Raw genomic sequence first — 22,139 nt, 5'->3', positions numbered from 1 at the left:
AATATGATAGATAGATAGATAGATAGAGAGATAGAGAGATAGATGGATAGATGATAAATAAATAGGCTGAAGTTATGAGCAAAAGCAGGAGGGAAGGGGGAAGACACAGGGGTCCAAGAAAGTGCTTTTCCTTGGATGGGGAGGTTTTGTTTGGAAGAAAGAAAAGGTTTTAGTGGAATAGGACTAGGAAAGAGAGAGAAGGCAAAATACTGGAAACAAAAGAGGGGCTTCTAAGTTTTGTTTCTGTTTAGTAAAATAACACAGAAGCAAGAAACAGATCCCAATTTAGGAAGAAGGAGTTCATCTCCTGTAGGAAGACTGCTGGGAGCAATACAGGGGGAAAGTGTGGACAGCCGGTTGGAGAGGAAGGATTGGGCAGGCAGGCAAAGAGGAGAACTGGGCTGAAACCACAGGACCAATCAATCAATTCCTTTATTAAAGTCACTGACCAGCACAGTATACAAAGAGAAGCCCAACAAAATAAACCTACATAACCCACAAAGTTATGATACAATAGTTAAGCACATAGTTAAGTACAATTAACAATTATTCTTAATTAACTTCTGGTGAATTTTATTGACTATTAAACAGAACTCAGCCACATTATAAGAATTCAAGTTATTCTGGTCAGTTAAAAGCTTGCTTCTTTCTTTCTTTCTTTCTTTCTTTCTTTCTTTCTTTCTTTCTTTCTTTCTTTCTTTCTTTCTTTCTGATTTCTACCGCCCTTCCAAAAATGGCTCAGGGCAGTTTACACAGAGAAATAGCAAATAAGTAAGATGGATCCCTGTCCCCAAAGGGCTCACAATCTAAAAAGAAACACAAGATGACATCAGCAACAGTCACTGGAGGTATTGTGCTGGGGGTGGAGAGAGTTAGGGTGGATCAAGATAAAAAGAATCTGTACAACCTGGATGGTAGCTATAAAAGGGGTTCTATGCTTATGCCATATATCTTGGAAAAATTGACAGTAAAGGAGCACATGAGCTGTTGTTTCAATATCTCCTGATTTGCAGAGACAAGTGCATTCTTTGTAGGGGATGTTTCAATACCTCTCTTCCAGGACTGCTGTTTGCAAGGCATTGCATCGTGCCTGTGTCAAAGTTCTGTGGTATTTGGCATGGTTATCTGGTTTAGGTATCTGGCAGCGTTGAAACTCAGAACTTGGTTGCCCAAATGGAATAGAGCCCTGATCAATTTGACACTCCATATCATACATTCTTTGTCTGCGTTTAACCCTGGCATTTTCATATCCCAGAGTTATCAGTGCAAAAGGGGAGAAGCCAGAATGTTGCAGCCTTTACTCCAGCTCTCTTTCCCACCTGGAGTGATAGATGTCCTTTAGCACAAGTGGATCTAGACCATCAGGGTGGAAAACCAGCTTCATCCAGAATTCAAAGATAATAATCCATGCTCTGGCCCCTACTTTAAGCAGTCCTGCTTCCAGATGAAGGGCAGGACTGGGCACACACCAGGGTACCTGAAAGATGTTCCTCAGTGGTTAGAGTGCTGGACTAGGACCTGTGAGAACCGAGTTCAAATCCCCATTCAGTCATGAAACTAGCTGGGTGACTCTGGGCCAGTCACTTCTCTCTCAGCCTAACCTACTTCACAGGGTTGTTGTGAAAGAGAAACTCAAGTATGTAGTACACCGCTCTGGGCTCCTTGGAGGAAGAGCGGGATATAAATGTAAAAAATAATAATAATAATTAGATTGCACAGCTTCCACCTTAAAGAAGTTGTAGTATGTGCCAAGTTGAGCTCCATATAGGAGTTGTGCTTGTACTTTAGTCGAAAAGAGTTTTATTGCAGAGGGAATAAACTGGGCACCCTGGAGTGATGGAAAGACTGAATTGCTTGTGCACTCTTGTGTGCATTCTGCCTCACATATTCTCTGTGTGTACCCCTTCTGCCTGAACAATGGAATATTATGCCAAGGTATTTGAAATACTTAACTTGTTCTAACCTGTGCCCATTTAGTGACCAGTTCAGAATCTTTGGTCTCTTCACAAACACCAGGATCTTAGTTTTGTTGTTCTTCGCAATAGGTAGCAAGAGAGCACAAAGCTCTTCTTAGAGAAAACACAGCATGTGAGCTTCACATATTGTGAAGATATATCTTTCCTTCTTCTGCAGAGAGGTCTGCAAAACGCAGCATGGAGATGAAAGACACAGCCTTTTGTCTCTGGGAAATGACACTTGTTCCTTTCTAGGTTTTATAATGCAGCTATGCTCAAAATAATTTTCTGATACTTATACTCTCAACTGAGCTTTGCTCTCACATTTGAGTCCTCAGACGTTGAAATACATCTTTCATCTTCTCAGCCACAATGGTTGGCCATTGTGGTTGGGGATGATGAGAGTTGTAGTCCAACAACATCCAGAGACCCAAGCTTGAAAAGCCCTGGTTTAGACAATAACCTTTATTTGAACATAAGAGCAGCCCTGCTGGATCGGACCTAAGGCCCATCTAGTCCAGAGTCCTGTTTCACACAGTGGCCCACCAGGTGCAGCTGGGAAGCCCAGAGGCAAGAGTAGCTCTGCCCATCAGCCTGTATGAATTAGTCTTTTTACTGTGGGAGCTGGCATTGTTCTTGAGATGGCTCTTAGATTAGGGATTAGATTAGGCCCTTCACCTGGGAATATTCTAGACTCATGATGGGCTTATTGATTTAGGAATTTCAACATTTATTGTTCTCCTAGGAAATGTCCTGGCCTGGGGCATCTTTTATTTACTTACTCTAATCCTTTCAGTGAATGGCTGGTACCAATCATTCTGAGAGGGGCTGCATTCTGATTTGAATGTGGAAATACTTGAGAGGTGTTATGCATATCAAGGTAGCTTTTTCTTGGAGCAACAGTTAGATTGACTCATGCATTGACTCGTGCATCTGCTAGCTGCATGCCAGAAATCATTTTAACCCTTTATTTACACAAAGTAGCGTGCTGGGGGCTTCCCACTTGTACCCACTCCAAAAGTTGTTTTCTAATGTCATAGCTGCTAAGGCACAAAGAAACAGAGGGTCTTCCTTTTCAGGGAGACAGACAGGGGTGGGGGGTGTCCTGAAATAGGAGATGCTCCTGTTAAACATGGAGTCACCATGTTAAAAGAAGCAGAAAGTAGGCTCCATAATTCTGCTTAGGCCTACTAGTTTTCCAGCTGCACACCTTCAGTTCAGATTTTGTTGTTGTATTGTTTTTACATTTATATCCCGCTCTTCCTCCAAGGAGCCCAGAGCAGTGTACTAACGTTTCTCTACCTGTGAGGTAGATTAGGCTGAGAGAGAAGTGACTGGCCCAGAGTCACCCAGCAAGTCTCATGGCTGAATGGGGATTTGAACTCGGGTCTCCCTGGTCCTAGTCCAGCACTCTGTATTATGCTCTGTTCCCAGACCAACTGAAAGCAGCTTTGCTTCACTCCTGACCAAAGGGCTCTGGCTGAGGCACAGGATTTTGATTTAAAGATGTGGCTACACTCTTTGCAACAGCTTCCACCTGGCAACTGGCTCATGGCACGTCTCAACTGCCAAGCATGGCTGTTGTTTGCTTGAGCTGGGGAGCTGGGCACTGCCATTGAAGTTCCTCATGATGCTGTGTAAAGGTAAAGTAAAGTGTGCTGGCAAGTCGATTCCGATTCCTGGCGCCCACAGAGGTCTGTGGTTTTCTTTTGGTAGAATACAGGAGCTGTTTACCATTGCCTCCTCCTGCGCAGTATGAGATTATGCCTTTTAGCATCTTCCTATATCACTGCTGTCCAATATAGGAGCAGTGGGGATTCGAACCGGCAACCTTCTGCTTGTCAGTCAAGCATTTCCCTGCTGCACCATTAGGTGGCTTAACCATCATGCCGTGTAGCCCAGCTGAACAGTGGGTTAGGCCTAGAATCTCAAGCCCGAGGGTCATGTCACATGTGACAATATATTAATAAGTAATGAGTATATAACAAAAACTTAGCATCAAGAGCTGAGGTGATGATCAATGGATATATATGTATGTGTGAATTAGTCCTGGTTTCTTGGAGACAACAGCAACAATGAACAAGTGAATGAATCCCAGCTACTAGGGCAAACAATCAGGGGATGCCATTATGTTCATGCCCCACACGTCTACACTTCCCTGAGGTATCTGGCTGGCCAGTGTTAGAAACAGGAAACTGGGCTCGATGGAACATACGAAGCTGCCATATACGGAGTCAGACCACTGGTCTATCTAGCTCAGTATTGTCTTCACAGACTGGCTGTGGCTTCTCCAAGGTTGCAGGCAGGAATCTCTCTCAGCCCTATCTTGGAGAAGCCAGGGAGGGAACTTGAAACCTTCTGCTCTTCCCAGAGCGGCTTCATCCCCTGAGGGGAATATTTTACAGTGTTCACACTTCTAGTCTCTCATTCATAGGCAACCAAGGCGGATCCTACTTAGCTAAGGGGACAAGTCATGCTTGATACCACAAGATCAGCTCTCCTCTCCTCCCATCCAAAGATGGACCTTCGGCTTGAACCAGCAGAGTTTTTCTTAAAATTTTATGTATGGTACATAGTCCCTGTCAGTCACCTTAAGTGGAGCAGTGGGGAAATGCTTTGACTTACAAGCAGAAGTTTGCCGGTTCAAATCCCCACTGGTACTATATCAGGCAGCAGTGATATAGGAAGATGCTGAAAGGCATCATCTCATACTGCATGGGAGGAGGCAATGGTAAACCTCTCCTGTATTCTACCAAAGAAAACCATGGGACTCTGTGGGCACCAGGAGCCAATCGACTTGACGGCACACTTTATCTTTACTTAGTCCCTACAGAGTGATATAGCTAGCTATTCTTCATGTATGTGCATCAAGAGAGCAAAGAGTTCAAATTTGTGCGCCCTGGATTTGTTTTATGGAGTAGGTCAAACCCTTGCTGCCCTCTAGTGTTCAGATACAGCTCTAAAATGGTTCTCACTGTTGTTTCTCAGATGTTTAAAACAAAACAATCTATATGTAGTCCTTGGAACAAATGGAATTGCTTGTCGAGGGGTGGGGTGGGGGGCTAAACAGCAGAACAGAGTATTGTTTCTGAATAAATGACTTCTTATAAAGGCGTTAAAAAGTATTTAGCTGTGAAACATCAGAAGTCTCAAACTGGAGACTGAGCACCTGTCAGGATTCACCCAGACTCCAACCTCGAAGACACCCTATCAGAAGAGTCTACCAGGAATCGCTCATTTAGGAAACTTCTAATTGCAGCTTGTGGAACTAATGACACCTGATACAATAATGGTTCTGAAATGTACAGCAATAATGACTATACCAAGAATATGAATTGGTAATTATGGCAAAAACACATAGAAATAGAAATAGATTATTCAGAAGATCAAAATATATTTTGATGGATTTATTTTAATCTAATTACAAAGTACTGTGAAACATATGTTGGCTATAGCTTTAGGAGTCCAAATAACATCTTGAAGAGGGAAAAGAGATGGTCTAAATTTGGATTTATCTTAAACATTTAATTATGACATGAAATAATGGTGTAATATTTTCCAAGGGAAACATTTAATGGATGCAACTAAGCCCTCAGGATGTTACAAAGAGCACAGGTCTGCTGCACAAAATGGAAGCCCCACACCAGGTTCCTCCCTCTTCATCCATAACATCTAGCGCAACTTACTCCTGATATTTATTACACTGCATATTTCCCTGCTAGCATCATTCACTTATATTGAATGAGGGCAGAGAGACAAACCAGAGAAACTGAGTAACAGCACCACATTTCTTATAACCGTTCTGACTCATGAGAAAGAGAACACATTCTCTGCCATGATGAGTTCAATCCTTCTTTTCTGTAAGGCTACAATTGGCTAGGCAGTGCTGCATTCACCGCCATCTCTCGCTACATGCTACTCTTCTGTCACATGTTGGCATACATGCCATTGATCAAGTAGTCCAGTCTAGTGTAGCGCCTTTGCTGAAGAGATTCAAGCATCTTCCTACCTACCAGCACTGCAACCAAGAGCAAGAATATCACCCCAAAAAGCAATGCAGCTAAAAGGATGTTTTTGCCACCAAAGTAAGGAGTGGGGTTCTTGCCTTGAACTCCACCAAGGATGGAGCCTTCCAAGTCCCACTGTCCATTACCAAGATGGACATCAGGTAAAGAAGCACTGAAAATTTTATTGGGTGTACTTAAAGGCAACTGGCTGAGATTTCTTGTGCTGGTTCCAGAAGTGGTTGTTGGTTGAGAAGCACTGGTACTACTTCTTGGAGTCACAATTACATGTACATTCCTATGATAAGCTGTGGTAGTCCTGGTGGTTGTTGCATTGCTAGGAGACACATATGGAATAATATCAGGGACAGTACCAGCCTGGGTGTCAGCATTAACAGTAGCTGGCTTAACGATGGGAACAACATGCTTAATAGTATTTGCAGTACTTGTGGAGAAGTGACTGCTATTTTTATGCATCAGTGATGAATTTAAGCTCTTTAACTGGTTTGCTTGTTCACCGTTTGGATGCTGGGAATGTCCATCACTTGAGACAATGGACCTTTGTGAAGGACTTGACACATTTGGAGGCCTTGTTGGACTGTAAAGATCAAACATGGCAGTTTGTGGAGACATAGAGTTCCCATTCACAATGAAAGGGGAGCGCTTGTTTGAGTAAGGAGTTGGCTTGAGACCCCCGGCATCTAAAGAGAGAAGGAATATTTCATTATACTCAGCAAAACCCATCACACATCAAGAAGTTATTGAGCAAGACCCTTAATTTATTTCATGGTTATTACTACATTCTTCAGTGGAGGAGGCTTGCAGTTTGAGGCTATTTACACAGAAGAAAGTGAGGAAGAGCCAGGATCAGCACAAGGCATCCATGGCCAGCTACTGGGGCCCAAGCCTGTCTTGTTCCTTGGGGGAGGAAAGGATCCAAGCACCAGGAGCCATCTGCACACATAATGTGGTGACAAGTATGGTGGTATATACAAGAGAAAAACAAACCCATTGCACCTGAGGGAGGGTGCCAAATGCTGCCCCCTTGCATGCATCCCCCCCCTTTTTAAAGTGGGGGGACAGGAAGGCATCTTGTTGCCTTACTGGCTGCTCAATTATCTGCTTTCTGAGGTGAATGCCTCACCTCACTTAATGGAAGCACCAGCCCCAGAGGTCTCAGTAGTCACGTTTAACAAAAATGAGGTATAGCATATCTTTGCTGCTCAAGATGATCTATAGCATACCTAGCTATCTCACGCATGTAATGATAAAGAATGATAATTAAATAGGGAGAAGGCAGCAAGTTTCCACAGCTGAATGTTATCAAAATTCAACACACCACCATTGATAGTATGTAGACAATCATGATGTTATCTTGTCCAGTGAAGTTATTTAAATATATAAATACAAAATGGGCACCAAGTTAAGCACCTTGAATTCCCAATAGAGGCAATGGAAGAGGGTTAAGTACATGCTTAACAGTCTCCCATTGACATCAATGCAGCTTATATCTTTGTTTACATTGGTAGTTAAATGTGAATCATATCACAATGTGTCATATAGGGCACTTCTTCCCAAATATCTTTTGTTTTGCCTTTTGCATGCATTCATGTCTTATTTATTTATTTATTACATTTCTATCCCGCTCTTCCTCCAAGGAGCCCAGAGTGGTGCTGGATCAGCATCAACAGGGTTAGTATAGGCAGGGTATTGTTTGTTAAACATTAAATAAAGGCAAGGCCCTCCACAGGGCCCTGCTATCTGAGATTAGATAAACAGCAGGAAGGAGAAGGGACTTTTTCTGTAATAGGCTCACAAGGTTCTGACCTTCTAGAAGGCACATCTGTGAGTCTCCCTGTTGACTAAAGGCCCATCTGTTAAAGTGAGTTTTTGAGAACCAATCTGTTGCTGCTTCTTTTTGATGTTCTCTTGCTGCTTTAGCAAAATTTCATTTATTATTATTATTACATTTATATCCCACTCTTCCTCCAAGGAGCCCAGAGCGGTGTATTACATACTTAGGTTTCTCCTCACAACAACCCTGTGAAGTAGGTTAGGCTGAGAGAGAAGTGACTGGCCCAGAGTCACCCAGCTAGTCTCATGGCTGAATGGGGATTTGAACTCGGGTCTCCCCAGTCCTAGTCCAGCACTCTAACCACTACACCATGCTGGCTCTCATTTGAAGGAGAATAATTGAATTTTGGATTGTAATGACCTTTAGAATTATGTTTGGGTTTTAAATCTCAAGCCATCTTGAGATGTGTGTCAGTGGAGAGGGCAGGACTAGCATAGATAGGTTTTGAATAAATTTCTAGGACTCTGTATTTATGACCTCACTGGTGAATAAAAAACCATCTATTATTGTTTACCTTTTCTTATTCTGGAGGTCACCAGTCCCATGGCTTGTTTCATTGGGCAGGTTTCCATAGAAGGATAGTAAAACAAGTAGCAATTTGGGTAATTGCCTTTCCTTCTGGTATCAAAGACTACCAAGTTGCACTTCTTGTTTTCTGGAAAACACACAAAGCCTAAATGTATTTTGGCAGCAAGACATTTTGTACCTGTCTGTTCTAGGGCCGTGTACATCAATCCTTAAGTGGTGCAGCAGGGAAATGCTTGACTAACAAGCAAAAGGTTGCTGGTTCAAATCCCCGCTGGTACTATATCGGGCTTCAGCGATATAGGAAGATGCTGAAAGGCATCAGCTCATACTGCGCAGGAGGAGGCAATGGTAAACCCTTCCTGTATTCTACCAAAGAAAACCACAGGGCTCTGTGGGCGCCAGGACTCTGGTATCAAAGACTACTGAGTTGTATTTTATAAGAGAAAATCACAGGGCTCTGTGGGAGACTTGATGGCACACTTTACTTTTCACCAATCCAGTCAACCTTCTGACTGACTGGCCTAGTATTCACTGAGGTGGCAAAAATGTGGCTGGGCAAAACTACTTCAGAGTGCAGGTTGGAACTTACACATCTGGATGCAATCTGGTCAACTCACTTTAATGAATTATTATATCACATTTGGATGTTCCTCAATACAGACCCCTCCCCCCCGCCCAAGATAAACTAACATCAGAGTGCCTAGTATTCTACCTGACATGCTAGTTTACATACAGGTGAAACTCGGAAAATTAGAATATCGTGCAAAAGTCCATTAATTTCAGTTATGCAAATTAAAAGGTGAAACTGATATATGAGACAGACGCATTACATGCAAAGCGAGATAAGTCAAGCCTTAATTTGTTATAATTGTGATGATCATGGCGTACAGCTCATGAAAACCCCAAATCCACAATCTCAGAAAATTAGAATATTACATGGAACCAAGAAGACAAGGATTGAAGAATAGAACAATATCGGACCTCTGAAAAGTATAAGCATGCATATGTATTCAGTACTTGGTTTGGGCCCCTTTTGCAGCAATTACTGCCTCAATGCGGCGTGGCATGGATGCTATCAGCCTGTGGCACTGATGAGGTATTATGGAAGACCAGGATGCTTTATTAGCGGCCTTCAGCAATTCTGCATTGTTTGGTCTCATGTCTCTCATCCTTCTCTTGGCAATGCCCCATAGATTCTCTATGGGGTCAGGTCAGGCGAGTTTGCTGGCCAATCAAGCACAGTACACTGTATACTTTTCAGAGGTCCAATATTGTTCTATTCTTCAATCCTTGTCTTCTTGGTTCCATGTAATATTCTAATTTTCTGAGATTGTGGATTTGGGGTTTTCATGAGCTGTACGCCATGATCATCACAATTATAACAAATTAAGGCTTGACTTATCTCGCTTTGCATGTAATGCGTCTGTCTCATATATCAGTTTCACCTTTTAATTTGCATTACTGAAATTAATGGACTTTTGCACGATATTCTAATTTTCCGAGTTTCACCTGTATGTTCAGGGATCTTTTGCTCTATTGAGGAGCAGCCAATTGTGTGAGTCCCCTGCCATCCTCTAAAGTCGTACAGCCCAGACACAGGGTCACAACCTCAGTGAGAACTAGGCCTGGCCTATGTCAGGTTCTAGCAATACCACAGTTGAGTGATATTTTATTATTTTATATATTTTATTCATGTATATCCTGCTTTCATAAAAGCACCCAAGGAAGGTCACAACCATAAAGCAACGGGTTTCTTTCTTTCCTTCTCTTTTTTAAAGCAAAGAGGCAGCCGATGAGGAATACAATAACTTTAAGATATTTGACAAGTCACATGTCTGCTGGAACCATAAAGTTTTTAAATGCTGCCAGAAGGACATCAAGAAGTAAGTAAGAAGGGTTTCCTTGGGCAGGAAGTTCCACAGTCTAGGCATGGCTACAGAAAAGGTTCTCTCACATCCCCACCAATTGCAGTTCCAATGGTGGCAGGACATGCAGGAGTGTTTCCTGTCTGATCTTGACAGACAGGCAGGCTCATGTAGCAGAAGACAGGCCTTTAAGTACCCTGGCCCTAAGCCAGTTTATCAGCACTTTGAATAGGGCCCCAGAAACATGTTAGGAAGCCAGTAAAAGCTGAGGTCATCAGAGTGGGCTCTGATCTGTGTGCCAACACAGAGATATTGTGCTGTATGTGGGACAGGGTCTTCTTAGTTATTGGCTCCAGGATGCTCTCCTGTTGGAAGTCTGTTCCCTGGCTTCCATTGCTGCCTTTAAGAATCACATAAAGACCTTGTTGTTTGTACAGACTTTTGCCCCTTATGGGTGCTGGTTCCTCTGTTAGTTTGCTGCTCTCTCTATATATGTTGTGGTTGTATTGTTGGCTATTCTAATGCAATCTTTTGAATTCTATTCTGTTTTAAACTTGTAAACCACCCTGGGATACAGGTGGTATAGAAATAAAATAATAACTAAACAAAGTCAATAATCTTACAGCTGCGTTCCGAACCAACAATTGTTTCTGGATGCTCGAGAGGCAGCCTCACATAAAGAGTGTTGCACTCAGAGCACGGTCTCACCACTGCCGAACTGCACACAGGGGTGGATTGTTCAATCCACCCCTCAATTTCATCCAATGTGTGGATGAAATACTACTTTATCTGCATGCTGGACGGTTCATCAACCCTTCCCATGCTAATTTCCTGCTTGTTTATGGTTTGAAGGAACTGCTCCAGAGTGACCAGGCAGCAGTGAGAGGGTGTGCTAGATGGAAGATGTGTATGCCCACCCTCCCTCTATCACGTGTCTGTGAGGGCTGGTGGACATACAATTCAAATCAGCCCTAAGATAGACAGAATCTTCACTGGCATTGCTCCTCTGTGTGTGGTACTTGTTGCTGGGGACAAACAGAGGAAGGCCTTGGTGTCTGACTGTTGAAAACAGAATGCTAGATTAGATGGACCTTTGGTCTGATTCAGTGCAGCTCTTCTTAGAAGTCACTCTCTGAAAGACTCTTTAGTCAGATCCCTGACACCCCAAACTGCTAGTTACACTAGGCATCAGTAAGGGAGCCTTCCTTCTTTTCTCAGCATTCCAAAACATGTGGAAGGAGGTTTAATTCACATGTGCTCTGTAATGTACGTGTCAAGCATTAACACGTTGTCTTTGGGTGCCATTTCTAGTTTTGGGGATAGGGAAGCAGGGTTCACAGCTTTGGTTAATAATATATGTTTGATGGCAATGTCAGCAGCTTTCTTCAGGTACTATATAAAACTGTGTATGCCAGTCTTGTCCCAACTTAACCACTCACCTGGTTCCCATTGGCAACCTATAATTTTTTGGAGGTGAGTGGTTGTGGCAGGCTTTGGAACATAATATCCACAATAGAGGCTTGAAACCTAAAAGCACTGAGACCAACAACACTCTGGGCTGGTTCAGGTGAACAGCAGCCCCTACACACAACGTCAGGGCCGTGGAGAGAATGTGCCCACCCCTACATCACTAAAAAGCATGCTGCCGATGTGATCTTGGCGTGTTCTTCCAAACAGGCCCTCTACAAAACCCTAGCGTGTGTAGAGCAGGGATTCTCAGTGTTGGGTCCCCAGATGTTATAGGACTTCAACTCCCATAATCCCCAGCCCCAATGGCCTTTGATTGGGGATTATGGAAGTTGAAGTGCAATAACATCTGGGGACCCAACGTTGAGAATCCTTGGTGTAGAGCATGTAGAGGGGCAAGATGGAAGAACATACCTCACATGTGATTAAAGATGTGCCAAGATTGTGTTGGCATATTCTTTAGTGGCATCAGGGCAGGTATGTTCTTGCCACAACACCCAATATGATCATGTGTAGGGGGGGCTGCTGTTTATCAGAACCAGCTCAATATCTGGGGAACAGATCCTCCCCATGGGTATCCAGCATTCCTAATCATGGTGAAGATCTCTGCAGATAAATGCTGTATCTCGGTGTGTGGGGTGACTAAGGAGCACACTGACATGAGGTGGGGCTTGTTGGCAGGCTCCAGTAATCATGTAAAGTGATTACAGAATGCCTGAAGAGGGCTAGACTAGGTGAAGGAGTCATTGGTCTCCTAGAGGAATCTGGGAACAAGAAGCTGTTCTGAGCAAGGAGTTGAACTAAAAGAACCCCAAGGTCCTTTCCAACTCTAAAATTATCTGAAGACTGAAGCTCTCTGGAGGGAGTTATAAGATGGCTACTGCTGTTTCAATTTGTGACTGAAGGCTACAGTAGTTGTTTCAAAAAAAATAATGTTGGTTCTCTTCACATCAAGTTGTGTTTTCCTTGTAGAAGTCTGGGACATCATTGCACACAATAGGAAGGTTTGCAAAACAAAACAAACACATTTTAAGGGTATTTCTTGTAATCACGTGCCTATGCTTCAATCATTACTGGAAATATTCTGAAGGATAATTACATGTGATCTGAAACACACAGATGACATGGTGGTGGGGAGAAGTTACATGTTAGCATTTGGAAAGTCCCAGCTATTTTTGACCAGCAGCTCGGGTTTACCACGTCCCAGTCTGTTATGAGCATTTAGTAATAGCGATCAAATGATAATACATCTATACTACAAATTTGTATTGAATTTAGACTAGTTTTAGCTTTCGTGGCTTATACCAAATAATTCTGGAAATTTCAATATGGTGAAAGTGCTTTAAATTTGGTCACTCCAATCACAGAGCTACAGTTCCCAGGGTTCCTCGGACATAAGGAATTAATGACAGTTAAGCCATTTTAAGTATGTAATTTAGATGCATCATATACCTGTTCCTGTTATTTTTTCCCCCAAACAGCAAACATCAACACAGGCTTCCCAAGATACAATGTGGAACGGATCCATCCCCCGGATGCCTTTTGAAAGGGCTGCTTTGATATCAACAGTGATGTTTTCCATTTTTTCTGTGGAGCAAGCTTGACTTTGGGATGGCTCTAGCACAACAAAAGCTACCAGAGCTAATATACAAGCAGAGCACCATGTGATGTGGGTGGACATTTCTTTCTCTCAAGTATGCTGTACTCCTTATGGTTCTTCTGTTATCATCAGGACAATTTAAACTCAGGATTTGGTAATTTTAAGAAGGCCGTATTACTTGCATTTGCTGTAGTGAGAAAAATAAGACCAAACACTAAGTAATAATGTCACAAAAATGTAAGAATTGTTAACAATAATCATTTGTATTCAGATCAACTGATAATTAAATTTTAAACAGTATATAGCAAGGATGTCATCTAAAATAAGAAGACAAAACTTGAAGGATAGATTCATTCATAGCTCTGTGGCAATGTATGTGCACTGTACACAAAAGGTCCAGGCTCAGCTTCCAACATCTCCTATTAATAGGAACTTAGGCAGCATCACTAGAAAAGATCTTTACTTAAGAGCTTGGGAACGCTGCTGTCTGCATAGACAGCATTGTGCAATCAATGACCTGACACAGTACAAAGCAACTTCTTATGAGGGATGGCCCATAACTCCAAGGCAGAGCACATGCATTACATGTAGAAGATCCTAAGTTCAATCTCCAGCATATCCAGTTAATGGATCTCAAGTAGTAAGCATGATAGCTGTGATATGAAAGGACATATATATTTCTCCTGTGTTTCCTTATGTTCTTGTCAACAAATTCATGGAGGCTTGCTCTATTAATATCTATAAGACATGATTACTCACTGGAGTCTCCATGTAAAAAACACTATACTGTTGAATACCATGTGCTGGAATAAAACAAAAGGAGTATGTCACTACCTTAGTGTCCTGATTGAGAATACCCTGTTAAAAACAGAATGCTAGACTAGATAAAATTGGTATGATCTAGCAAGGTAATTCTTAAAATAACCCATTAAAATATTTTTAATTAAGATTAAACAGGAATCAAATGAAGTTTTTCCAATGTCAAAACTTTGTTCAGTAGTGTCTAGATTAGCCTTCATGGGATGAGATTTAGATTTAAAATGCAGGATAAATCTAGTGGCAAAATATGAAGGTTAAGCAATTTTATTTATTTAAATTCTGTCCTTGATCTGGTTTTGGGAATGAAACTATATTGCTTATTCTGGTATACAATCTATGCCAGGAGCTAGACAGAGGAGCATGTCCCCATTGGTTCTGCTGAACCTCTCAGTGGCTTTCAACATAACATCCTTTTAGGATTGCCTGACCAGGACAAGACTTGGGGTTACTGTTTTGTGATGGGTCATGGTTTCTTGGAGCACAGGTCTCAGAAGGTTGTGCTGGGAGACTTCTGCTTGTCACCGTGGCATTTGAATTAATGGCAATGGTTCTTAACCCATGGACCGTGGACCACTGATGGTCTGCGAGGGTACTGCAGGTGGTCCATGAGGTGGGGGAGAGATAATGTAATCATATAATTATTAGGTGTTATGTTTTTCCCACCCAGAGGCATAGCTAGGGCAGATGGGGCTTGTGTTCGCCCCTCTCCCTGGCGGCCCCTGGATTGAGGGAGATAATGAAGAAAATAGAGAGGGGTGGAGCTGGGGGCCCCGGGTTCTTTCTGCTCAATTATAGCTACACCCCTGTCCCCACCAGCAGGCCTACTCCAGGTAAATCGACTGTGCTAAGAGCAGTATGTTTGTGACTGAGCATAATAAATTTGAAAAAGTGGCATTTTGAATATCCCTTGATATATAAATTTAACTCCCATCAGCCATAAAGGTAAAGTGTGCCATCAAGTCGATTTTGACTCCTGGCGCCCATAAAGCCCTGTGTTACAAATGTTTAAAACTGATTGCTTACGTGGTGGTCCATAAAAACTTTCAATGATGATGTAGTGGTCTGCATAAGTGTAAAGGTTGGGAACTGCTTGGTTTATGGTGTCCCATGAAGTTCCAACTTATCCTACATGCTATTTAACATCTAACTGAAACTCCTGGTAGGTCAGAGACCTGAAACATGGTATCATCAATATGCTGATCACACCCAACTCTCTCTCTCTCTCTCTTTCCCATCACATTCAAGGGATGCTTTAGAGGACACGAATCAGTGCCAGAAGTCAGCAATGGATTGGATGTTTAATGGAGGTTTAATCCAGACAAGACAGAAGTATTCTTGATCAGCAAGAGGGCTGATCCAGGAATAGAGGTACAGCCTGTTTTGGATGGGATTAAGCTCCCCTTGAAAAATAGAGTGTGCTGTTGGGAGATCTAGTTTTGCTCCTAGCTGTTTAGGTGGTGACTGTAGCCAGGATTGCTTCAAACAGCTAATCAAGAATGGACTTGCATAGCACCCTCTATGTGGGGCTCCACAGCTCTTTGAAAAGTATTTTGGCTACAGAGGACTAATATTGAGTGTGAGCACTGCAGGAGGACTACTAAAAATGTTTGTGGGCTAGTAACTTTGGTGGAGAGGGTTGCAAGACTAGTATAAACTAGAAAACCAAGTTAATGCTTGCTCTAAACATTTGACATCTGAACTATGCAGCAGAACTGGAGGAAGAAAAGTGATGTGGGTACTGTGAACTTTCAAGAAAGAACAGGTTCCACAAGGCTTGGAAGAAATTCCTTTGTTCCTCTTCATACACCTAGTTCCCACAGTGACCCTTATAATAATTTAGCACTCTCCCAGCTTCTTCACAACATATCTGAAGGTAGGGTTGCTATCTTTTCTCCCTAGCCTTGCGCTTGTGCCTTTCATAGCAGCTTGACACATAGAAATTAAGCAGCCGGTGGTGAGAGTGGTTGTAGTCAAATACAGAATACTGGCACGTGGTTTAATCATAGTACAGAAGTACCAGTTCGAGTTGTAACCCTCTAAAATACATTTTGGGGCCATTTCCTCTCAATGGTGTTAAGGAAGATGTGGATTGTGCTTAGCTTGTAATAGGAGAGATGCCTGGAGGCTGTTCCACTGGCCTTGGAAGCCGGGCTCCTTCACTCTAAATATGTGGGGATAGACTACACTTGCTCATTGACTAAGAAAAGGCACTCTGCCTGTATCCATAGATATTATTTATTATATAATATTACTTCATATAGCTGCCAAGAAGAGAGATGGTGAAAGATAAGAATGGAGTGGGTTCAATGGCTGCAATTAAATAAGGTTGGACAAGACATTTTGTTTCTACTTGCACTTTGGGCAAGGATGTTCCCACCACTTATCTGCATGCTATGAAAAGCATGGGACATTTCTGTGTGTCAAGCAGCTGTTACAGGTACAGGAGCAGGACCAGAAATAAAAGCAGTAACCCTATTGCTTTGAGTTTGCTGTCTGATTACTATCATCCTGCCTGAAAGTGGCCTCCAATTGGTCTGGGATTTGATTAAATAATGAGATGAGTGCTTGGCAGACTGCAAGAACCAACAGTTTGGCAGTGCTGAATTTAGAGACTCAGGAGATGGGGAGTAGTGAGTTGGATGAACTGGGTGCAGGGCCTCTCTCTGAGGATCTGATGCCTTGTAGGAGTACCTTTTTACTTTCATTTTTGCTTATATATTAACAAAACACTGACTGATTAAGTGATGTCAAGTTGTTGTTATTATTATTATTTATTTATTATTTTTACATTTATATCCCGCTCTTCCTCCAAGGAGCCCAGAGCGGTGTACTGCATACTTGAGTTTCTCCTCACAACAACCCTTTGAAGTAGGTTGGGCTGAGAGAGAAGCGACTGGCCCAGAGTCACCCAGCTAGTATCAAGTTGGTGTTGACTCTTCACGACCACATAGATAGATTCTCTCCAGGATGATCTGTCTTCAACTTGGCCTTTAAGGTCTCTCAGTGGTGCATTCATTGCTGTTGTAATTGAGTCCCTCCACCCTATAAGTCTTCAGAAAGCCCATGGATCTTTGCAGGGAAATAGTGAGTATGTAATATTATTTTTAGGGTGCAAAACTGCTTTGCAATTCTTACTTACAATGAACCTAAGGAGGAAGATGACATTTGGAAAGCTACTCTGAAGGTCTGTAGTTGTTCCAGGATGTAAACCTATGTTTCTAAATGTATTTATTAAAATATTTCCATACTGCATGTCCATACTAATTTCTGGCTTGGTTCCCAGGCTTTTAAACAGCTGAAAACATACAGAAAAGGCATTTCTCCCCCATCACTGTAGCTTCATGCCAAAGAAAGATTAACTTGTTGAATTTCTGCTTGTTAGGAAGCAAAGTTTTGCCGGGGTGGGTGGGGGTTGGTGGCCCCAGGACCAACCCAACTATCTATATTATGAAACACTGTGTACACTTCTGCGATTGAACAATTTAAAAAGAATGAGTCAGGAGAATAGTAGGTGTGTCAACAGATTTCTTCAGAGAACAATTCCACACATAAAGCTAAGAGGCTGATTCAGGCTTAAAGCATTTCTCCATAACAGATAAGATTGCATTAAAAACCTTAGAAAAAATGTGGAATCCACACCCTTCTCTCTCTCTCTCTCTCTCTCTCTCTCTCTCTCTCTCTCTCTCTCTCAAAAGCCACAATTATCTTAATGCTGAGAGAATTAAGATGATAGGTGAGAGACTCACAATACATAATGTTTTGAAAAAGAAAGATGCTGGTGTCAAATCATTCTGAAAAGATATCCCCTGATCTAGAAGCCATTTTCTCTAATCCATCAGGACTTTATAGTCTTTTCTCCCTCTGTACCTGCTCAGGACCATCTGCACCTATCATCATCATCATCATCATCATCATCCAACCTAATAATGAAATTAGGTGGTTGAGCAGACAGGTTGGAAATGAAATGCATTTACCCAAACATGTGGCAGAAAATTCTACATACTGGGGGACTCTCTAGAATACAGAATTATAAATCTTGTAAATTAAGATAAGAAAATGAAGTAAACCCAAAATTGGCCCGTGAGCTGAGACCTGCAAAAAAGTTGAGGGTATGAAAGAAAGAAAGAAGAGGGAATTGGTCTGTTTGAGACATTTATAGTAGCCTGGAATTACCCCAGCATTAGGATTGTGGGAGATGTGCACGAGGTTAAAAAAACCCCTTCTCTTCCCAAGTAATACTGTGAGCCCCCCACACCACCCACAACAACCCTGGGCAGCTGGGGTGGTTGGCATCATAAGAGGGACAAATGCTCATTGTGATTTTTGACAAGGTCTACACCCCTAGAGATGAAAAGCAGGTGATAACATTGCAATACCAGTATGTTATGTTTTTATGGTCCTGACCATCAGGCCTGCAGCAGCCAAATTTGCAATGGTGTTTTAAAAGCTTTTAAAAGTTTCAAAAGCAAAAAGTACTGTAAAATATGATCAATGTCAGAGGATTGGAAACGAAAATTGGCAGGAATCTTTTCCAAATATAATTCCATGGAGAGAGTACAACAATTTGTTCACTGTTACCCAGACCCTTATTGTGACAATGACTACAGTGTTACCCTTAACTGTTTTGGGGGTAGAGATAAAGATGGGGTGATAGAAAGCTGTAAGTGCAACATATAATCACCTATCTTCCATCTCTAGGGGGTGGATGCTGTCAAAATCACTATTAGTATTCTGTTAGAGAGCTTGGAGGGGAGATTTCTTTATCTACCACAGCTGCAGTGGGAATGCACTGCGAATTGCTCATCAGATCTATCTTTTTAGCCTGGCTTTAAACGACATCTAGTTTTAATGTTATCTCATTTTAAGTGGAATTTTGATCTGCTTTTAATTGGTATTAAGTTGATGCCATCAGGAGCAGCATCTCCAATACATCCATTCCCTGAGATGGTCCCGCTAACCCAAATTTGAGGGCCTAGCTCGTGGACCATGGGTGATCCCATGCCTATCAATTTGGAAAGGAAGTCAGTCAGGGCTGGCCTCTGGTCCAGTGGGTGGGGCTGCATGAGCACTGGGCTCACCGAGGGGGCACAATGAGCGGCAACTAGAGACACTTCTAGGGTTTGACAGATGCATGCTATTATGTCAAAATCCTCTTCTCCCTGTGTTATTTCCTTCTCCAGCCTCTTCCCTCCACTATATAATAAATAAATAATACACTTTGTTAGCTGCCCCATAAAAATTGTTCTCTGAGAGGCTCACAACGCAGCATTAATACATCAAGTAGAAACACACAACACATGAAATCCCAACACACCAAAACAACACCACACAAAATACGATACAAAACAATGATAAAAACCAGTCTTCAAAATCAAATTTACAAATCAAAATGTAAATTGCTGTATGAAGAGCAACCAAGTGTTTTGCAGCATTTAAGATCAAGAAGGGCTATATATTCTGGGCAGAGGCATCCCCTGTGATTGCCCATGAGACAGGGTGGCAGTGAGGCAAAGGGACCTGAAAAGCAGGGACCCCTGGAAACTGTTCCTGATGTGGAACTAAAGAGAAGAGCAGCCAAGTAGAAAATAGGGTTGGGGGCACAACCTCATACAGGAGACTAGGTATGCACGGTGGGCAAGAAGGAAGTGGCAGGCAAGAGAGGGAGCTAATGGGGCATAAGGCTACAAATGCCCTCTTCAGTCATGGTGAAAGCATGGGTGCTGTATACAGGCACAGTGTGCACTGCCATGCAATCCACAAGCTCAGCATTGGTCTGAGGAGACAAACACGCTGCTTATTAGGGAGAGAGTCTACTCAGCATTCCAAATGCCAGCATGGAGGCTGAGGGGCACATTGGCACAGGGGTGGGGCTTGCCAGGACACTCTGACAGATGATGCGCCCGGGTACAGCAGCCACCCTTTTGTTACAACTGAAGACGGCGTAGGTCTAAGTGAATTCTCTTAGTTAGGGTTTCTTGTGCAATTGCAGTATTTTGCCCTGGCACCTTTAAGGAGGCTAGGAAGGCCAAGAAGTGAGTGAAAGGGTTGAATTTCACATATTGTTTGTAAAGAACGAGTTCTTACACCAAATGTTACTGAAACCAGATGCCAAGACTAAGCTCAGGCACAAATCAAGTTCTGCCAAAGCATAAAACCTTTGCAGCTTTTGTGTCCAGAATGCTAGCATTCCCAGGATCTCTGGTAAGAACTACTGAACGGAGAAGGAAAATAATGTAGAGGAAATGGCAGTGACTGGGGAGGGAAATAGGTTTAACAAAATAAAATTTAAAAATGCACAAAGTAAATGCAACTATTTACTTCTGCATGTCTTAACATCTTAGTTAGGATTACATTTACCCTTTCCTTTCCACTCAGAATCCTAGAAATGATTTGGATTCTGGATCTCCCTTCTGTTCTTCCAAAGAGAAACAGCCTCCTTATTATTTCCTAGTTTAAGGATGCCACACTATGCACAATTTCGTGGGGTGGGGTAGTCCGATAGAATGCCATGAGCTTTACTTAAACATGCTGGCAATCACACTTCATGTTGCTTTGTAAGCCTATTATACATCTACATCTGGGCTTACCTGCCAATGCCACCTGATGATCTCCTTGAGTGAAAAGAGGATACAGATCAGGAAAAGAAAGCTGCACACTGCCCAGCTTCCTTGTGTGGGGCGTGGAGGTTCCTTTGCAGGTTCTCCGCCTATAATTCAAGGGAGGAGTTGAACAGGGCAATTGTGGTAAAAAGAAGGGTAGATTGGAGAGGTAGAATGCGTTTAGAAATTGTGATTTAGAAGCTGTTGGTGTGACATGAACCCGTTTACTGTGAAGCAGAGCTGCAAGCTGTGCGTGTTTATTCAGAAGCTTCCTTTTCTCAGTCCCAATGGGAATTACTAACAACAGGTTCTAGTGGAGCAACTATGTTCCTCTGTAAGAGAAAAACGAGTCTTGCGGCATCTTCAAGACTGAATTAATTTATTAATTGAAAAAAACCCAATACATATGTAAGTCTTTAAGGTGCCACAAAGCGCTCTCTTTTAAAACAGCACAGGACTTGCAGTCCGATCTTATGCCTATACTCGGATGCCAATCCTACTGAGTTCAGCAAGACTAAACATTTGTGTCCAGAAATGCGCAGGTAAGCACATTTACTTAGGGGTACGTCCCATTAAACGCAATCACTTACATCTGAGTAAACAGTAGCTCAGCCTGCAAAGCTGCAATGCTATTATGCACGGTTAACTGGGAGTAGGTCTTGTTTAATTCGGCGAGACAGACTTACTCCCGCGCAATCCTGTAGAAGATCGGGCGACAAGCCCATCTCCCACTAGCTGCTCAAACTCTAAAGGGGCATGCTGGCGCCTTTAAGAAGGCGCCGTCATCAAGCCGCTTCCCCCTTCTTTCGTGGGCGAGGCTTTTTTCCTGACCCGGGAACCGAAATGGCCCGGCTGCTGGGAAGCCGGAAGCAACGAATCTGGGTGTGCGCCGCGGTGCTGCATAGCGCAAGAGTGTCTAGAGTTGCTGCTTTTGACGTTGTCGGTGGTGCGAACTTGCGAAGGGCTACGCGGATATGTTGTATGCACACTGCCATGCTTCTTGTTTGTGGAGATAGTGCCGTCGTGCTTTTGCATCTCCAGGACTAAGTGTGTGTTTGCGTGCATGAAACATTCTTTCTTTCTGGGCTGTCTGCAGCAAGCCCCGTCAGCAGCGTCATGGGATCTGAGCAAAGCACCGATGCTGAGAATCGAATTCATGACCCGAATGCTTTAGGTGGGTGCCTTCTCCTTCTTCCTCTTTCTCAGTCTCAAGGCTTAATCACGGCCTGTATTTTCAGTGGCCTCTCTTCCTGAATGGGCAAGCTTGCGTCTAGGATGTGTCTCTTCAGATGGGGCTTTACGTGATTCAGATGGGGCTTTACGTGGGGCATTACGTGATGGCCCTTAGTGGAGAAAGTCAAACAAACAAATTCTCTCCTCCTTACACTAGAAAACTAACATATCAGAGAGAGGGTTAGGTTAGAAGCCTTTTCCCTGGAATGCGAAC

General features: G+C 42.7%; 2 protein-coding genes across 6 annotated transcripts in view; one reads left to right on the top strand and one right to left on the bottom strand.

Moving 5' to 3' along the window:
- Positions 1–5,347: 5,347 nt before the first annotated feature.
- On the bottom strand, positions 5,348–21,557 carry MANSC1 (MANSC domain containing 1). 3 transcript variants are annotated; one of them, XM_053253298.1, is made up of 5 exons: positions 21,283–21,557; positions 20,681–20,799; positions 13,127–13,461; positions 8,329–8,469; positions 5,348–6,660 (listed from the first exon to the last, which is right to left on the bottom strand). In XM_053253298.1, exons 3-5 carry the CDS (start codon positions 13,353–13,355, stop codon positions 5,882–5,884), a joined length of 1,149 nt encoding a protein of 382 aa, XP_053109273.1. In that variant the 5' UTR covers positions 13,356–13,461; positions 20,681–20,799; positions 21,283–21,557; the 3' UTR covers positions 5,348–5,881. The 3 variants fall into 3 exon arrangements, with proteins under 3 accessions (XP_053109273.1, XP_053109274.1, XP_053109275.1); XM_053253299.1 differs by having other exon boundaries at positions 21,379–21,557; XM_053253300.1 differs by lacking the exon at positions 20,681–20,799.
- BORCS5 (BLOC-1 related complex subunit 5) overlaps positions 21,510–22,139 on the top strand; it is a 57,756-nt gene continuing 57,126 nt past the window's right edge. For all 3 annotated transcript variants that reach the window (XR_008308052.1, XM_053253303.1, XM_053253301.1), the window contains exon 1: positions 21,510–21,866. Coding sequence is in view for 2 of the 3 variants with exons in the window: in XM_053253303.1 (XP_053109278.1) it covers positions 21,809–21,866 (58 nt within the window). In the remaining variant the exon portion in view is untranslated. The remainder of the gene's footprint in view (positions 21,867–22,139) is intronic.

Source organism: Hemicordylus capensis, chromosome 5, assembly GCF_027244095.1.
Source record: "Hemicordylus capensis ecotype Gifberg chromosome 5, rHemCap1.1.pri, whole genome shotgun sequence".
Classification (NCBI taxonomy): domain Eukaryota; kingdom Metazoa; phylum Chordata; class Lepidosauria; order Squamata; family Cordylidae; genus Hemicordylus; species Hemicordylus capensis.
Note: the sequence above shows the minus strand (reverse complement) of the source record. Positions and strands in the feature narration are given on the sequence as shown.

Bases quoted from the DNA above. Each gene is read 5' to 3' on its own strand.
- MANSC1 (XM_053253298.1), bottom strand. From the start codon at position 13,355: ATGTCCACCCACATCACATGGTGCTCTGCTTGTATATTAGCTCTGGTA. The intron at 8,470-13,126 runs GTATATGATGCA...TGTGTTTTCCAG, and splicing joins GGAAAAAATAACAGGAACAG to AAAACAAGAAGTGCAACTTG. The intron at 6,661-8,328 runs GTAAACAATAAT...TTCTCTCTTTAG, and splicing joins GACCTCCAGAATAAGAAAAG to ATGCCGGGGGTCTCAAGCCA.